We start from the raw sequence: 18,219 nt of genomic DNA, 5'->3' as shown, positions 1-18,219 counted from the left end.
AAATAATTTTCCGGTTATGTTTTTCAGAATAAAGTGTTATATTTTGCCACCACTAAAAAAAACATGAAAATATAATCTATGTGTTTTTCTGCAGTCATATTTAGAGCTAAGATTGTTTTAGTCGTGTTTTTAAGGAAAAATTTTGAGCATTCTCTGTCCATATTGTTTCCAGTTGCAATGATTTGCTGCTTTTCTTAGTTTTATATCATTCTAAATTGAATATCTTTGGGTTTAACTGTTAGTTGACAAAAAGCAATTTGAAGATGTCTTTTTAGGCTGTGGGATATTGTGATTCTTCACTATTTTATAACATTTTATAGCCCAAACAATCAATTCATGAATCAAGATAATACTTGTCAGATTGATCGTTAATGAAAATAATAATTTGTTGCAGTCCTAGTCATATTATTCCAAGTTACTGAATTCAAAGGTCACTTTAACATGTAAATAGATGTTTTACATGGGCTGTACACTCAAAGTTGGATTAACACAAAGGTGGTCCTAGACGGTCAGGGGCCACAAAGGCCCCAGATTTATTGTGTGTCAGTTGGCTTGGGGTAAGTTGATTATAGTAATTGAAAATTTGCTTGGGAATAGGATAAATGATAAAGACCTTAATGTGGATCCAGAATTATTATCAGTGCTGTCTACCTGTGTCAAAATGTACACATGGCATATTACTAAATTATTACTTAAATTGTTCCTATGTTATTTTGTATTTTTGTGTTCTGTGAGTTAAAATTGGAGCCCAAAGCTCATTTTTGCCTGCGGGCCCTATAGCAGATAAAACCAGACACATGTACACTACACCTTAAAGGGGAACATATGGTCCACCCACACAGGTGTTTTCTCTTATTTTGTTTGACCAGACCTTGTCTGAGGACTATGTAGGCATGTGGCAACTGTGCTTGATTGACAGCTGTCTGACTCTCATATTAGTTGTGTTGCACATGTTTGGGTGGGAGAGGTCAGAGTGGATTAAGATAGATTAATGTAGACCTCTTCTATACAGATCTGGGAGAGGTTGCACGTTTATTGTTCTTATTGACACATGAAGTTTGGTATCCTACCAGAATTAATTCCAGCATAGCTCAGCCAAACTTCAACCTGAGCAGAAGTCTAATTAGCCAGAGTACATTAAAACACCTGTGTGGCTTTGCAAGGCTTTTTAGCATCCCAGAGACCTTACAGTAACACTTTACCAGAAAAAAGTAAAATAATTTAAATAATATAAAAATAATTGAGGTGACACTTTCGGATTCAAAATGTGAGAATCAACCTGAGAGGGCAAAGCCTCAACATTATCTATGATGTCACTGGTGGAGCAGCACTCTAATAATCTTTGAGGTTACTCTTTAGATACAAAAAGAAGTTAATAGTTTCTGCTTCCAAATGATTAACCCGTTTAACGCTTTTATTCTGAAGCCGGGATTCCCGGAAGTCTTCTCTGCTTGTTTTGGTAAAGTTCATTCATCTCCTCCTAGCTGACGTGGAGGCTTTCCAGAAAAAATCCCCAAAAATTTCACAGTTCAGCAACGACGGGCTGTAGGCACAAATAGTCTACTTCTAAAGTCAAGGTCTAGGAAAGAGAAGGCTTGCTTAAGTATTTGCATTGTGTAAAAATACTATTACTACTACTACAACTACTACTACTAGCATATTGATAATAATAATAATAATTGTTGGAGGTGCTGTCAAAATCACATACCCACGCAGGAAAATTGTTGTGGTGCATGTTGTTTGTTAAGCAAGTATATAGTGTACGTCTCAGATTAATACCACCCGTCCAACATTCAATGGACACTCACTGATCAGCTGATCACTGGTTATTGTGCTCCAATTACTTTAATAAGCTTGTGACTCTGCAGGGCCTCCACACATCTTGAGAAAACAACAACAACATGCTCATTCTAGACATCCATCCCTGTCTGTCTGTATGTCTCTTTTCTACACACACATTATAATGTAGACATGTTATTCCCACCAAACAGAAGCTGAAAAGCTGCCTATTGCGTTTAAATTGGATTTTTATTTATTCATTTTTTTCCCTCAGAGCTCTCAGTAGGTTTATATGGTGGCTTACAGTCAGCCAAAGCCAATTGCTTGTATTGTCCAGATGGTGGCACTAATATAAAACATCAAAACTAGTCATATATTTAGTAAGCAGTAAAAGTTAAGTAATGCTGTGAGTCCAGCTGACACAAGACTCATAACAGTCTATACATCCAAGATTTACTCCATGCCTTTTAAAATGTTTTAGATTTCCAAAAGGGCTTGTCGTCCCAGCTGCTGCAGTGCACATTAACTTCACTTTATGAATTATGCACGCATTTTATTGCATTTATACACGCATTTTATTGGTATTTCAGTAATGGATTGAGTATGCAGATCATGTACTTAAAGAAAAGTACCAACAGAAAAATGCAAAAATACTGTATTACAAATAGATTACATGTCCTTCATTCAAAATCCTGATTATCAGCAAAATAAAGGTATCAAAAGTGCTCATTTTGTAGAAAAAGGTCCAAAGTGATATATAAGTGATATTTTGCTACATAAACAGTAAATTAGATACTGATGCATCAAAGCTTAAGTGGCAATTTACTGTTGGTGGTGAAGGTAGAGCATATGTTAACAACTTTATGTGTTAACAACAATATATTGTTGAAGAATTTTAATTCTTCAACAATATATTGTATTTTATAAGTTGACAATATGTTTTTTTTAATGTAAAATCTTAATATGAAAAGTAACTGCTGACCAAGAAATGGAGCAAAAATGTCAGTATTTCCACTGGAATGTAGTGCAGTATGAATATAAAGTGGCAAAAAATGGATATATACCTCAAAAGTGTTCTTAGTACCACCACTGGTATTAATGGTAGTATTAGTATTAGTGTAACCAAAATTGGTAGTAGTTGTAGAGTGAAAAAAATGTGCCGTGACGAACATTTACTTACATCTCTGTCCTACGCTCCCTCTGCCCCTGTAAGATCTTTCTCTTTCTACAAACCCCCAAAGACTGACTGAAGTCATTATGAAACCTCACAGTTTTCCAACATGCTAGTCTGGCTTGAGAGAGATAATACAGAGTAAGAAGAGCCATTCATCTGCCCCCCATATTTGAGCCTGGAGGCTTCTTCCTCACTGAGTGATCTCCAAATGGCCCTCAATTAAACATTAAATAGTCTATTCATTCCAAACTGAGATACCAACCATTTGAGAACAGTGACTCCTACAGCATGTGTTTCAGGGTGGAAATGATCAGAATCATCTTTATTGGCCAAGATGTGTTTATGCATACAAGGAATTTGACTCCAGTTTAGTGGCTCTCGATGTATTCACACACAACACAATAATCTTCAGAGAGATATACAAGGAATGTCTATAAACAGGTGAAATCACTGATATGATATTTTACATTTACTCAAATCCCTTATTGAGAAAATTCTGAAATTTTACAGACCATGTGAGATATACCTTAATTAATAATATATGAAATTATGATATTCATTGTAAATGGACAGTCTGTCCTTCACAAGTCTGTAGCAGGATGGCTCTCTTTCTGATATAACACCAGAACTTTAAACTTTTTACTTTTACTTGTCCCCAGTGAAATTTGTCTTATAGGCAGTTGAAACAAGCCTAAATAAACCACACACACACACACACACACACACACACACACACTTGAACATAAAATGCACATGAACTATAATGAAGGCCATCACAACATTGTCAGTTGGCCATGGTAAAACTGTGCAGTTTTGGACCCAAACTTGCTTTTTATTTACCACTCCATCACTGCAGACATGTACTTCTAATGTGTGTGGGAACTGAGGGGATTCCTCCTGCGAATGCCTCTCTCTCTCTCTCTCTCTCTCTCTCTCTCTCTCTCTCTCTCTCTCTCTCTCTCTCTCTCTCTCTCTCTCTCTCTCTCTCTCTCTCTCTCTCTCTCAGGATGGTTACAGAGGGATTATTAGACAGTAATCCCACACTCACAATGTGCATGCGCAAACTGAAGTGCGTGCGTCTGGAGAGGGACGGTCTGCTGTTAACACAACGACAAACTGCGCGCAAATCTCCTCTACGATAAGTGGCGGTGATGAATTAAATGAGGTAAGGTCACTTTTTTTAAGGTTTGTCTGTCAGCAAATCCAAAGACTTGTTCGGGGGGTCATTGTCACTTAGTTTCTCGTCCTGTTTCAGACTGCAGGATTAAACCGGGCTGTCCCGTTACTGACTGAGCTGCATTTGCAACAAATGACAAATGAAAGAATGATCTGAACTTGTTCTCGTATAGATCAAGTCATATGTGTTTTATATGGGGGAAATAAACAGCAAACTCTATGCATGGGTGACACAATGTGCTCTTGTTGCCTTGTGGAGTGAATAATGCGCCGTGTGGTGACCCACTTGGCAAATAGAGCCCGGGTTGTTCATATTCAAGTCACAATGCAGCTCCACAGGAAAACTAATGAAACTACATTTCAGATGCACCTGCGAACATTTTTACGCATCATCTTCTTACCGACACTCCAGAGAAATACAGTCAGTAAATTCAACAAGACAAGTTTTATTAACATATAGAAATGGCACATCAGTGTGTGTTATCTGTCACAAGAGGTGGAGGAAGTACTCTGATTCTTGTTGAAGTAGTTGAAGTAGAAATTCCACAGTATACGTAGGGAATCTTCAGTAATGAAGAATTCAAATTTTTAAAAATCTATTTAAAATCTTACCTTAAAAAAACATGTTTCACCAGCATCTTACAAAAAGTACCTATTATTCCACAAAATTATATGTATTTCTATTTTTATATGATTATATATTTTATGAATGGATTATTACTGATGTATTGACTTGTAAGCAGCATTTAGTACGTTATGATGGACCTAATTTTTTACTACATACACAACAATGCATTATATTTTATAAAGTGATCATTTGTTTTTGAATGTAAAATCTTAATTTCCAAAGTAACCTGTTACTGTAGCTGTTTTTAAATAGTTTTTATTTAACCTTTACTTACAGGTGAGTCTCATTGAAGTCAGAAACCTCTTTTACACTGGAGACCTGGTCAAGACAGCAGCATAAAAAGTTGCAGACAAACCACCTCTAAAAACAGATAATAATACTAAGCTAAAAGTTGGTTAAGAACAGATTGACATATAATTTTGAATTCAGAGATAATTTGTCTGACTCATCAATTTAAAGTCATGCTGCATCTCTCTCTGTGCATTTTGTGATCTGAAATAATAATTGTAAGATGAACTCCATAAAATACATTTGCAGTGATGTGATGAGAGTTTGTCCAGAATAGTTTTATAAATAGAAAATATACCAGTAACTCTACTGACATACGGACAGAGACGACCAGCCAACTCTGCAATACTAATAAATAGTGTGAATATTTAATAAATAGTGAAAAAGTACAATGTTTCAACAGAAATGCAATCAAGTAGAAGTATCATAAATTGGAAAGTACAAGTGTCTCAAGTACTCGAGTAAATGTACTTAGTTACATTTCAACACTGCCTGTCTCCACCTGTAAACATTTTAAAATGTCAGATTAAGGTTGCTGTTTTTACTTCAAGTGTGTTGAGAGTTATTTATGAAATGATTGCTGTCCCCTCTTCTCTTTTGAGTTCTGACTTTAATCAGTGAAAGTGAATTTATCCAGTTTTTGGTAACATTTCATATTTTGTAGAAAACATATGTAGTAGTTTTTTTTCACTGTCACACACAGAAAAACACTATGAGCTGCCAGGATTGCACAGGATTATGGTTGTCATCTTGTCCCACATTTTAATATAATCGTATGAATCCTGGCATCAGATAACAGAGGTTAATCTTTGTTTTTGCATTTGTCAAGCCCATACTATACATAATATTACATAGATATTGATTTTCTGTGTATCACTTGTGTATGAATTCTAACAATAACCCTGTTTCAGCTCTTAAGGTCTTGCTGGCCGCCTGTTCCTCTGCACAATAGGAGAAGCTGGAAGTGGACCGAGTCACAAAAACATTGTGTGCTCATCAAAGCGTGCACACTAATGCTGTCTCCTCTCAGGACTGGATGTACACCCATACTAGCTCATGGACAACAAGTGCTCACTTGACATGTCAGTGTCTGTATCAAGAACAGGATGTCTAAATGTGAGCTGATCGAGCTGAAGGACCTTAGTGTAAATGATCCCATCGAGCTGGCTGCTCCTGCGGCCCGCACAGCTCCGCCGCCCCCTTTAAACCCAGGTCACCCCAGCCACTTCCACGTTGTCCGTCTGGTTGGAGACAGCGTCAGCATCGAGGCAGGAGAGACCGGTGTGGGTCATGACTTCCAGCCCTATGGTTACACTCATCTCACTTGGTGTGACCTGTGTGGAGAATTCATCTGGGGTCTTTATAAGCAGAGTTTACGCTGTGCCAGTGAGTAAATTTAACACATGAACACGTGTGAATATTTCTAAAGGATGAGCCTGCAACAAATCCCATAAAATAACCAAAATCAGCAACAAATTAATTAGTGTTGTCTGTGTATCCAAAGCCTGATAAAGTTATGTGCCACAGTGTTCCATTGTTTTCCAAAAAATATTAAAAACACATCAGTGAGCCACACTGTTGCACTGGGTGACACATTCCTTCATTACAAGAAACATGGGAACTGTACTTTATGTTGAGCTGATCACATAAAACACCATCCTGCCACCGTAAATACTCACTAGTGCAGCAAATCTGCAGCTGAAAATAGTCCCCAATAAATACACAATTTACTCCTGTTTGATTATCATTTGCTAAAAACTACAGTGCCCACCTGTTTTAGTATATAATTAGCCTTTTTCAAATTAAATATATATTCATGCCCTATTTTTAAAAGACAACCCATTTTGTAAATTGATTTTTAGTTAATTAATGAGAGACAGACTAACACATTGTTGGTTTTGGTCTTTTCATGGGATTCGTTGACAATAAGAAAAATAACACCAGCCTTATCCTTTGAGTTTTGGCGTGTAAATGATAAGCATGTTTTTCACTGTAGCCAGTGACCTAAAAAGCAAAGACAGGCGACGAGACACTAAATCTGCATCACACGAGACAGGATGACATACAGTGATCTGCCTTAAATTGACATGTTCCTGCAAATTGGGTTAATATTGTGAAGAAAAAAAATGTGGTTGCTTACCCGGGTTTTGTAAATAAAACTGGTATTCAGATAAAACCATTAACCTTTCAATTAGTAAGAAAGTCATGTACATCCACAGCTCACAAAGTTGTGATAAAGTCGTCACTTTCCAGATTCCAGTTTCGCTCAAACGCAGGATGCTCGTGTTATCTTTTCCATTCATGAGTAACTTTATCTCAGAGTTTGTCCCGGTCTGTAGGAAGGCCTGGCAAGCTTCATGTTTCACCGTATGTTGGTACACGAAGGGCCTGGGAATATTCATGTTCTCAGCATCATTTTACTCCAGACATATCTGTGGTATGTTAAAGCCCAGTCAACAAAGACATTAACTGTATCAATTAGAAACAGCTGACAGAGAGATTAAATATCCAACATGAGCAATTTTTACTTTGCACATACACATTTTTGGTATATTGCTTACATAAAACAGATACTCCCTCTAGGTTAATGTGTTTTGGGTGATCTTTTTCAGAACAGGGACAGAATATTGAACAAAATCAACATCGGAGGGCTCTAACACAACAAGTGTTGACCACGAGCCAAAGCATTACTCAGAATGCAGAATTTTCACCCTCTAATAATCACCCTCTAATCTCTCTCCCTCTCTCCCTCTCTTTGTCTCTCAGACTGCAGTTATACATGTCACTACCGCTGCCGACCATTCATCCAGCTGGACTGCAGCACAGATGGAAGTTTGTTAAAAGACCGGGCAGATTTCTCTGTCGACTCCATCGAGACAGACACAAATGTGGTGAGGAGCAAAGTCACAATCAAACAATAATTACAATAATCTATAACGCACATGAGAAGAAAGCCATGCTGCCTCCCTGTCATCATTTTAAAAAACTCATTATTTTTTAAAAACGATAGGAAAGAAATTATCCTTATCCTACCTCCATTCTTATTATATAAAGCAGATGGAGGCTACCAGATTGTCCACAGCTGTCCACTCAGTGTCAGTGTGCCATATGTCCTCAAAGATACTGGTTTTATTACCTCCTTATTGTCAAGGCATCCATACAGCAAAGTCATTTAGGAGAGAGCTGAGAGGAGGGGACGACTTAACAACTTCACAATTAAACAGCTGCCCTTATTTCAGAAATACCACCAATTCTGACACTAGTGAGGTTCCTGAAGTACCACAGATTGGCTTTGATTCACTGTTTTGCAACACAAACATTATTGATATGCTTTGGCTTGAGTTGATATACAGTTTACTATCATTTATGATTGTGCACAGCACAACATTACTGATTTAATTTTGATAAACTACTCATGAAAAACTCCTTTTAGAAAATGGGGAGCTGACAAGATAGATATATAGACATGTCTACCAAAAAACAAGATCACAAAGCTTGCTTTTTGTCTTTTCTTAACGACTTTGTTTTGCAAAATAAATTCTACTGTCAACACAGATTTAGCCAGTGAACTGAAACCAGAGATGAAGCATCTTTTTATGAGAGTATAACAGTACATACATACAGTATATTCTGGCTTTTGAGGTCTAAATTCTTGCATCTTTGGTTTACGCCTTCAGGAAAGCTGCAGCAACAGTGAATCCATCAAAAATAATGAAATGATGGAGATGGACAAAAATAAATGATTTCACACACATTTCAGTAAGATCTGGGTTACACATATGTAAAATTATCCTTAAAATTAGTCTGTGAGGAACTCTTTCACACTGTGTTCTCACACACATCAGGAGAGCATTACTCTGAATACGTTTATCTGACCACAGTGGGCTGATCCTTCAGACGTCTTTGTGAGGTTTTATTGTCTGGGAGGAGCAAAATGGAAATGTTGAGGTCAAAAGAGCTGTTAGCAGAGATCTCTCCAGATGGAAGAGAGAAGCTATCCCTGACATACAACTCTAGAGATCATTGTTAGATAGCAGCAATGACAGAAATCTGAGAGGGTTTGTCTTAAAGTTGCCGCTCACCTTAACTTTGGAGATGACTTGGGGAAGCACAGAAAGCAGCACATTCTCCAGTCAGGACGTTGGCAAATCAGAGCTGGAACTGTATTTTACTGCCTATACATCTTTCTTTCACAAGGTCAGCAGGTCAACGGTGAGGCTATGACATATGTAGTTCATCAGTTCTGGTCAAAAAGCAGTTTTCATATTCTGTTGGGTGAATGATTATGTATGTCTTGATTTTGTAACTACAGACAAACAGCTTGAATTGATTTTACTCTTATTTCTGTTCGGTTCTGTCACTTTCTCTTCATCCTCAAAGCTCAGTGGTGAAGACAGGCTATCTGATGACATCATGTGGCCTATTTGCTGTACTGTACCTGCTCTTTTTCTTTTCAGGATGAACAGATCGATTTGAGTAAACAGGAGTTGAGTGTTGGTGAGATCCAACAGAAGGTTCAGGAGTATAATGCTCAGGTCAACAGCAGTCTCTACATGGTGGTTGTGAGTAACTAATAAACCTTTTTTTCTGAATATTCACACACATAAATATAGCAGACCACAGTATGATGATGTTGTGTGAAACTATTTCACTCCCATTCTTACACTACGAATCTGTCTACCTTGCAGAATAAAGACGGGTCCTACACTGGTTTCATCAAGGTCCACTTTCAGTTAATTCGTCCCATCTCCCTCCCTCCTCCTCAGAGCCTGGAGGAAGATCAGCAGGGCGCACTGATGAAGCGACGTACATCTTTCTACCTCCCCAAAGACACTGCAAAGCACCTGCACATAAGCTCCCAAACACGGGTACGTGAAGTCATCGAGGCATTGCTCAATAAATTTACCCTGGTGGACAACCCAGCCAAGTTTTCCCTGTTTGAACGCACTGACAGACAAAATCAAGGTAAGAATCCTCAATACTGTGTGGATACTAGAAAACAAAATAGTACCTCCAAGTATTATCCTCTGAGGTACTGATTTTTTTCTTCTTTTTTGTTTGTTTTACTCAGTGTACATGCGTAAACTGTCTGACGATGAGTGTCCCCTCTACCTTCGCTTGTGTGCTGGTCCGAGTGAAAAAGTCCTGAGTCTGGTCTTGAAGGAGAATGAGACGGGGGAGGTGAATGTAAGTTTTCATTTGTGAATGAAGTCAAATGATAAACTTGTCAACAACTAAATATGTATATATGTACTGTTCATACAGCTGTTTTTAATTAAATTGCTTACCTCCACAGTGGGATGCATTTAGCTTTCCTGAGTTGTGCAACTTTCTGCGGATTCTGCAGCGTGAGGAGGAAGAACATGTACGGCAGATAGTGAAGCGATACGCTCTTGCCAGAGAGATGATGAAGAAGGCCATGTCAAGGATTACTACTCCTGGTTGACCTTGTTTAAAGCCAGAGACATTCATCTGATCCTCATATTTGAAGATGAAGAAGAACCTCCTCCACCGACCATCAGTGAGAAGGTTTATAGCTGTGTAAAAGGGAAGGAAATAGCTCAGAAAGGTTTTTAAAGAAGCAGGGACGCTGGTGTTATATTAAATGTGAACTACGTAAAAATTTAGGCTACTTTTTGTGCCAGAGTTGTGAATTGAATGGGTAAAATAAATTATAGATTATTTTGGACTTAATTGGATGCAGTTTTTTGTTTTTTTGTTTTTTTGAAAAACATGCTGCTCTGATTAGATTATTTATATTGGTTTTAAAAACACATTCTGTTCATTTATAATGTGATATTTAGTTTTGTTTTTAAATTTTGGCACTTTAATGAACCTGTGAAATCAAGTTGGGCAAATAAAAATGTGAAACATTGTGTTTATATTCTAATTATCTAATAAACTGGTGATAGTAATGGGCCATTTGATGTCATTGTTATGGTGATTTCAAATTTTACTTGAAGTACAAGGTTTGATAGACTGTTTGCTCACATTCTAGTGTTGTAAGCCAAAGCAGATCTGGCCAAAAGTAAATGAACACCCAAAAATTACACACATATGTGATTATAAAACATCTTATTGAAAATCATGGACATTTTTTTACTATTATAAAAGCCCCACTCTTCCAGTAAGGATTTCCACAAAATTTTGGAACCTGGCAGCCAAGATTTAGTCTCTGCAGCTTTAAATTTAAATTGATCACAAAGGTGTTGAAATAGGTTAGGGGTCAGTGTTTGTGCAAGCCCTCAAGTTCTTCCACACTATACTCAGAAACACACTTTTTATTTGTGCATAAGGGCATTGTCATGTTGAAACAGGAAAAAACTTTCCCCACACTGTTATAATGCTATAAAGCTGTAAGCACACTATTGCCTAACATATCATTGTATGTTGCAGCATTAATGGACAGGTTCACAATTTTACAAGTCTGTCATAAAACAATAGTCTGGTGCCCAAATGAACATTGACACATGTTTTTCTTGCCATAATCATTCCTCCTGTCCATACTGGCCATTAGAAGATCCCTTCATAATGCACTTGCAATGTAAGCGATGGGGGCCAAAATCCACAGTCCTCCTTCTGTGCAAAAATGTATTTAAAAGTTTATCTGAAGTTAATGTGAAGATTCAGCTGTCCAAATTAGTCAAATCAAGTAGATATCTTTTAATGTTACAGTCTTTTCCTGTCCGAGGAAACACAAATATGGAATTTGATGCTAGAAAGACTGTAAAATGTGGCAGATATTCACTTGAAAAATGCATTTTTCCACAAAATGACTGTGTTGACACACTGTGGATTTTGGCCCCTCTCACTTGAAAGCACATTTGAAGGGGATCTTTTAATAGCCAGTATGAACAGGAGGAATGATTACGGTGAGGAAAACCTCTTTCAGTGTTCATATGGGCATCTGACTGTTAGACAAACTTGAAAAATTGTGAACCCACCTTTAAGATTACCCTCTATTAGGGTTTGTGGTGTCCATATATTTTTGGCTATATAGTGTACCATACTGGCATACTCTTCACAATGTCTAATTAAAGGGACAAGCAGTGAGTCTCCAGTACGTTTTTGCTCCACAAGCTGCTTTGCTGGTTCGGTTTTCCACTTTCACGCTCCTGTCCATGTGGTGGCGCCACCTGTAGGCAGCCGCCAGAGAAAATCACAGAGAGGAAGAAGAAGAACGTGTAGCATTACTTAGCATAAACAGCTAGCTGTATATGTGTGTGTGTATGTGTGTGTGTTATGAGGTCTTTGCTTGAACAAATTTAGCAAGCCAAAATCATCAAAGACTATTTTAATACCTGCGAACAGACCAAAATCCACTTTCGGTATGTTTTCAACTGATCTGAATGCCACAGTTCAGTCACTCATCAAACCAGCTATCGTTAGCTTTTGACAGCGTTACTTTGTAAACCACATTTATACGTTTTGACCTGAGCTAATGCTAGTAAGAACTGTGTCGTTAGTTAATGTTAATGTCAGGAGCCGGGACATGAAGTGACATAAATGTTACTGTAACTAACTCGGGTAACGTTAAGACCAATTTCTCGACCGTCTTGTCGTAGCTAGCCAAGTTAGCTGCCTCTGTCCAGATAACCTTAGTAATGTCCCAGAGCCCTGCAGACCAAGCAGGGCTAACTAACGTTATTCAGGGTTTTCTTCACTTCAGATACAAATTAAACCTGATTTTAGAGAAGGGTAGTCAGGTTTGCGACGCTGGCAGGGTCGTGTTAACATAATATTGAATTTTCTGGTTGCAATGTCATGTAAGTTAGCTTAACTGGCCTTCTGTAGACTGATACAAGACATGTGACCCAATTTAAGGCTATCAATCTTATAATTATCTTAGCTAAGTTTCATATTTATAAGTGTATGTTTGCCAACAAAAAAGCTTCTGTTCTCAGTTTTTCATGAAGAATGTAACCAATAACAGACCATTAAATCTTCCACTAATAAGAAGGCTGTAGAAATTGTTACTGAGTGTTTTGCTTTTAATGTCTTACTTTAACTCTATTCTGTTTATGTCAATTATGTATTTAGTTTTTATACATTATTTTTATTCTTTTTTTTATTTGTATTTAATTTTCCTTCTATTTCTTATGTGTTGGTCGTGAACACCCCTGGCATTTTGTTCCCAAGAATGTACCTCATGTTCATTCATGTACTTAATAAACTGGGCGAGGCTTTTTTATATATATGGTAGAGTTTTGGTCTCTGTCTATGGTACGACTTTTCTTGTCTACAGGACAAGTGTCAATTCAGGATCAGCAAGAAATGTGTAACTAACTAAATTAGTTTACATGTGTTCTAATATTTTGCATAAAATTACTAAACCACTTCCTTTTAATGTGTCAGTTTTCCAAGGTGTCATTTCCTGAAGGGTCACATTCATCTGGTGCAGTAACACTGTAGCACTACTGGCAGTCCTGTGACCCAAGAAAATAATGTGCTGCAGCTGAAGATGGGTGGTAGCGGCTCCAAATCCAAAGGATTTTGGCCTTTTTCTGGCTCAGGTAGTGTGGATGATCCAACCAAAGATGGAAATGAGCGGCCACTGGCGAGAGTGCGAAGTTTCCCAGGTGCAACACCTTTTGTGTTTACTAGACGAAGGTAAATAATGCCTCAGTGGGTTGTGTGCACCAACACATATCATTTGTTGTTGTTGTTTTTCTTAAGGTATTGTACTGTACCAGACTCACAGACTGATATACAGCATAAATGACAAAACATACATGCAGTACATGCTCCAAACATCCTGACCAAACCTCACCTAAAAAATGCACGATTGGGCTAACATGACATGCCCTTAGAACAAGCTAGAGAATATTGTATGACGTTGTGTTTTATTTGCTACTAAAAGTACTAAATTGAAAAACCCAACACTGATATAAAGGTCTGGCTATCATGAGGTGTACCTGTGTTTGCACAGAAAACATTCCCACACATGTTCACATTCAGCCGGTGCTGTTGACTCTGGCTAAGACGGAGTCCAATTCATGCCGTTTGCACATCAATTCTGACCCATCCACTGACTGACTGCACATTATTGTGTTACCAGGATTTCTTGGATCAAGTGATACATGTTCATTCAGCCAATTTCCACAATAATGTGTCCACTATAATTTCATTTTCCTGTTTTTTTTTTTTTTTAATTGTTGTTGACTTAAGTGGACAAAAACATATTGTAGTCCTCTGCTGCTATAGCTGATCTGCAGTGGACTTAACTTCCCTCTTACACTACTGTTGTACTGAGTTGTTATTTGCATACCTGTGGCTGAGCTGTTAGCATACCGTACTCCTCTGACATTTCAAAAACAGGGCATTTTATATATAAGAAGACAGCTGACTAGTGTTTTTTTATTTCTGATACCATTTTAGGTAAACTACACATTGTAATGTAGCGGAGGCATAAGGACACTAAACAGCTGGTTGTGACGTGCTATGGGGGGGCCTGACATCCTAAAAAATTAATTTTTTCATTATGATTTTGCATTTTTTTACTCATTTTCTCATTGGCTAGCTCTCTTTTTTGTGTAAAAATAAATAGTTTGTACACAATTAATGTTTGATATTCTCTAGATTGCGTGATATAAATTAATGATAAAATGACTCAAGCCACAATTCCTCCAGTTTTCATCAACCTGTGATTTAAGTATCAACAGAATTTGCAAATGTTAGGATGGATACAGACAAATTACTAGCATATTATGTATTTACAGATAATTCATTTTGCCTCTCTGCTGCAGCTCTATGTACTTTGACGAAGACGGTGACTTGGCCCACGAGTTCTATGAAGAGACAATTGTGACAAAAAACGGACGTAAAAAAGCCAAGCTGAGGAGGATTCAAAAAAACTTAACACCTCAGGTGAGAATCATACTCCTAAACTAGGACTTTGCTCACCAACGCTAGTTCTCTGTATTGTCAGCCGAAACAATTTCATCTCTTTTGTGTCCTTCCAGGGAATTATAAGGCTGGACCACCCTTGCATCCATGTAGATTTCCCAGTTGTCCTCTGTGAAGCCTGACGATGACTGAGCAGTGTCTCAGACTTGCCACTGTCAACTCCGTCCTGTGGTTTCCCTTACAGCTGGATACCAGAACCACCTTTTAAAATAACATGATCTCTTGATATATATGATGCCCTTATGTGGACAGGCTGATGCAATGTGTGCCGAGCCTCTGCATGTGATCTGTTTTTGGCTTGTGTGCAGTTAGACACAGTATAGTCACCTATGGGGGATCTAGAAGGGTGCCAAGTTGGCAAAACGTACTCAGTTTACAGATCATGGTTTGTGTGCATGTAAGCGTGTATGTGTGTGTGCAGACACGGGATGAAATGTGACAGAGTCCTGAATTTATTGCTGCAGATTTTCTGGGATGTTTCATAGAACTCTAGAGGAGTTTAAGGAGATTGTAATCAGCTCTTCCCCACGTCACAGTCATATCTAGAGCAGGAAAGTTCAAGTGCACACTTGAGTTTTTTGACACCATCATGACTTGATTTATTATGCATGGAAAAGGATCTACTTATTGGTAAAAGCCTTGGGAGTTGACAATCAGTGGCCCACAAAATTAAAAGTGGATAACGTCATATTATAATGTTGGAAGGACTGGTATCGATGACCTCGGTGTGACCAGACCTCAGAGCCACACATGTACACAGCAGCAGTGAGTCTAATAAGAGATACTGTTGTTTCTGTTGCTGCTTTGGCATACTATGTTTCACTTTTAATTTATTATAACTGTTTTTTAATTACAATTTGAAACGCTGAACTGTGTCATGGTCCTCTTTTTATATTGATCCACCGTAGTTGAGCAGTATTTTTAAGTGCATTTACTTCACAAGTCTAGATCAATTGGAGAAGAAAATCTATGGATTTTCTTGGATGATTTTATAATCATTGCTTATAAAAATTGCATGTGTAAAATAGATACTACACTATTAATGTAGTCATGTTGTGGGTATATTTTCTAGGGATTAGGAAGTTATGCAACCTCGGGGGAATTTATTAATTTAATTTACGTTGTACAACTGAAAAATTACTTAAGTCCACTCGGTAGCTTTTTCTGCAGATTTTTCAGGGTTTATTATCTCCCTGTCACATATGACCACTTGTTAATGCAGTAACATACTTGCATGTGTGAATTTAGACCTGCGTTGTGTGAAATATTTACAGAAATATTTCCTTGCTTTTGGGAGGACATGGAGTACTTATCTCACTTGATTTCTAAAATCCAGGCTGCAGCCCTGATAGACACCACATTTTAATGGGTGATTTAATACAAAATACTGTGATAATTATATTATTCAATCATAAAGTCATGTTACCTAGAGATCTAAAGGACCTGAAGATGAACATTTGGAATCCAAAGTTTTAAAGCTGTGGGTTTGGACCAATCAGGCTGACACATTTTTTTTCAATAATCTACATAATGGGACCTCCATCTGGAGTTGTGTAGTTTGCGTTCCAAACCGAAATGCTGGAAGAGTGAAAGAAGTTTCCAGAAGAAGTCTCTTTTCAGCCGTGTCAAATGAACCTTTATATAACAATAATTTGGCAAGCTAGTAAGAGCAATTTGTCAAAATGTCTCTTGTAACAATGGAAAATTCAGATTTTTAGCAAAGGTTAAAAAAACTCATGAATTGACAGGACCTGTTCACTCATTACAAATCATGCCCCTGACCTCCACCTGAGATTGAAAAAAAGAGCCACCTGCAGAGGAAATTGCGAAGGCAAACCATTGTCAGGGGGCTTAAGTGTGTGTGTGTCTGCTAATGAGAGACGGATGAAGATAAGACAAAAGTGAAGGTCGTGAATGCCATCTCCATGGGAAAAGGTTTGCTGTAAAGCTGTCTGTGATATTGTTCTCCTTTAGAGGATAAAACAGGCTGTGCCAAAATCCACTCCACTTTATTGCTTCCATGAAATGATTTTACTCTGCATAATGCTTTGTGCGTTTTTACCTCTGGGCAAGTACCCTTTTTAAGCTGAGTCCAGGGGAGAAAAGCCACAACAATTACTTTTTGTTTAATTTTACAAAGCTGTAATAATATGTAAGGACATGAAGTGAGAAAAAAGAAGACCTGACTCGGCAAACCGCCAAAACTTTGCTGACATGTGTCGGCACATTTGAGACATAAAAACTCCTCAAGTAAATAAAATATTATTTAAATCAGATTTATTATTCACAGGAACCATTGGCATCCTAAATGTGATTGTTTAAGAATTTGTGAATTAACCCTTTTTTAATTAAAATGTAAGATTTTTGCCTTTATTGGACTGTTGACATTAAATAGGCAGACAGGAAACAAGGGAGAGAGAGTTATGACGTGCAACAAAAGTCCCTGACTGGAAGTGAACAAAGGATTGTATAAACAACACCAGAAAAATCCAGAATACTATATGATGACTCAGGTTTAACAACTGAGACGGCCTTATGTCTTCATAAGACTTCAAAAGAAAGCTATTAGTCATGAGGTGCATGTTAGAAATTTAATGGTGATAATGAGGCTAAGACATCAATTATGTGACAACACGCTTTGTCTGTATGAACAATTTAAATATTAAACTCGTGTTCGATGAGCTCATTTAGTTCAACTGAAGATAATCAATCTGTGAGTAATGTTTACCTTTTCAGCTCTTGAAAGGGGTATTTATGTGATGCATGAGTCTCATACAAATGAGTTAATTTGATAATGCAAACCCCAACATTGCAGCGGGCTTATAACTTCTTTACTTACAAACAGCACAAGTATAAGACATCTATATTAAGTCCTTAAACGCTGAAGTCATTTAGTGGCATCAGGATTCTTTTAGTTCTTGGTGACCTGCACATCTTGTAAGTAATAACTACAACTATAATTTGATGGCCCTCATGTAAGATCTTTCTTAAAATAGTCACATAACTGACACAGACCCTCCCTAGTTTCAAAACAAAAACTCACCATTCAAAGACGGGTTCACAATTTTCCAAGTCTGTCTTAAAACAATAAGTACCCAAATGGACTGTGAAACAGGTTTTTCTTGCCATAATCATTCCTCCAGTTCATACTAGCCATTAGAAGATCCCTTCATAATGCATTTACGATGTAAATGATGGGGGACAAAATCCAAACTTTAAACAATACTGCATCTTGTGACTCCACCATTTAAAACAACTATAATGTTTT

The 18,219-nt window shown here is 37.6% G+C and overlaps 2 protein-coding genes across 3 annotated transcripts; both read left to right on the top strand.

The window, feature by feature from the left end:
- Positions 1-3,977: 3,977 nt before the first annotated feature.
- On the top strand, positions 3,978-10,704 carry rassf1 (Ras association domain family member 1). 2 transcript variants are annotated; one of them, XM_044347870.1, is made up of 7 exons: positions 3,978-4,118; positions 5,957-6,431; positions 7,812-7,936; positions 9,503-9,607; positions 9,734-10,010; positions 10,117-10,232; positions 10,342-10,704. In XM_044347870.1, the coding sequence occupies exons 2-7, from the start codon at positions 6,152-6,154 to the stop codon at positions 10,489-10,491; spliced, it is 1,053 nt and encodes a 350-aa protein (XP_044203805.1). In that variant the 5' UTR covers positions 3,978-4,118; positions 5,957-6,151; the 3' UTR covers positions 10,492-10,704. The 2 variants fall into 2 exon arrangements, with proteins under 2 accessions (XP_044203805.1, XP_044203806.1); XM_044347871.1 differs by lacking the exons at positions 3,978-4,118; positions 5,957-6,431; positions 7,812-7,936 and adding an exon at positions 7,954-9,257.
- Positions 10,705-12,181: 1,477 nt separating this feature from the next.
- Positions 12,182-15,818, top strand: tusc2b (tumor suppressor 2, mitochondrial calcium regulator b). Its single transcript, XM_044347880.1, has 4 exons — positions 12,182-12,373; positions 13,401-13,655; positions 14,792-14,912; positions 15,008-15,818. Exons 2-4 carry the CDS (start codon positions 13,507-13,509, stop codon positions 15,071-15,073), a joined length of 336 nt encoding a protein of 111 aa, XP_044203815.1. The 5' UTR covers positions 12,182-12,373; positions 13,401-13,506; the 3' UTR covers positions 15,074-15,818.
- The last annotated feature ends 2,401 nt before the right edge of the window (positions 15,819-18,219 follow it).

This window comes from Thunnus albacares, chromosome 4 (genome assembly GCF_914725855.1).
Source record: "Thunnus albacares chromosome 4, fThuAlb1.1, whole genome shotgun sequence".
Taxonomy (NCBI): Eukaryota; Metazoa; Chordata; class Actinopteri; order Scombriformes; family Scombridae; genus Thunnus; species Thunnus albacares.
Note: the sequence above shows the minus strand (reverse complement) of the source record. Positions and strands in the feature narration are given on the sequence as shown.

Coding starts and splice junctions, on each gene's coding strand:
- tusc2b (XM_044347880.1), top strand. CDS start 13,507: ATGGGTGGTAGCGGCTCCAAATCCAAAGGATTTTGGCCTTTTTCTGGC. Junction 13,656..14,791: donor TTTGTGTTTACTAGACGAAG/GTAAATAATGCC, acceptor TCTCTGCTGCAG/CTCTATGTACTTTGACGAAG. Junction 14,913..15,007: donor AAAAAAACTTAACACCTCAG/GTGAGAATCATA, acceptor GTGTCCTTCCAG/GGAATTATAAGGCTGGACCA.
- rassf1 (XM_044347870.1), top strand. CDS start 6,152: ATGTCTAAATGTGAGCTGATCGAGCTGAAGGACCTTAGTGTAAATGAT. Junction 10,011..10,116: donor CACTGACAGACAAAATCAAG/GTAAGAATCCTC, acceptor TGTTTTACTCAG/TGTACATGCGTAAACTGTCT. Junction 10,233..10,341: donor ATGAGACGGGGGAGGTGAAT/GTAAGTTTTCAT, acceptor TTACCTCCACAG/TGGGATGCATTTAGCTTTCC.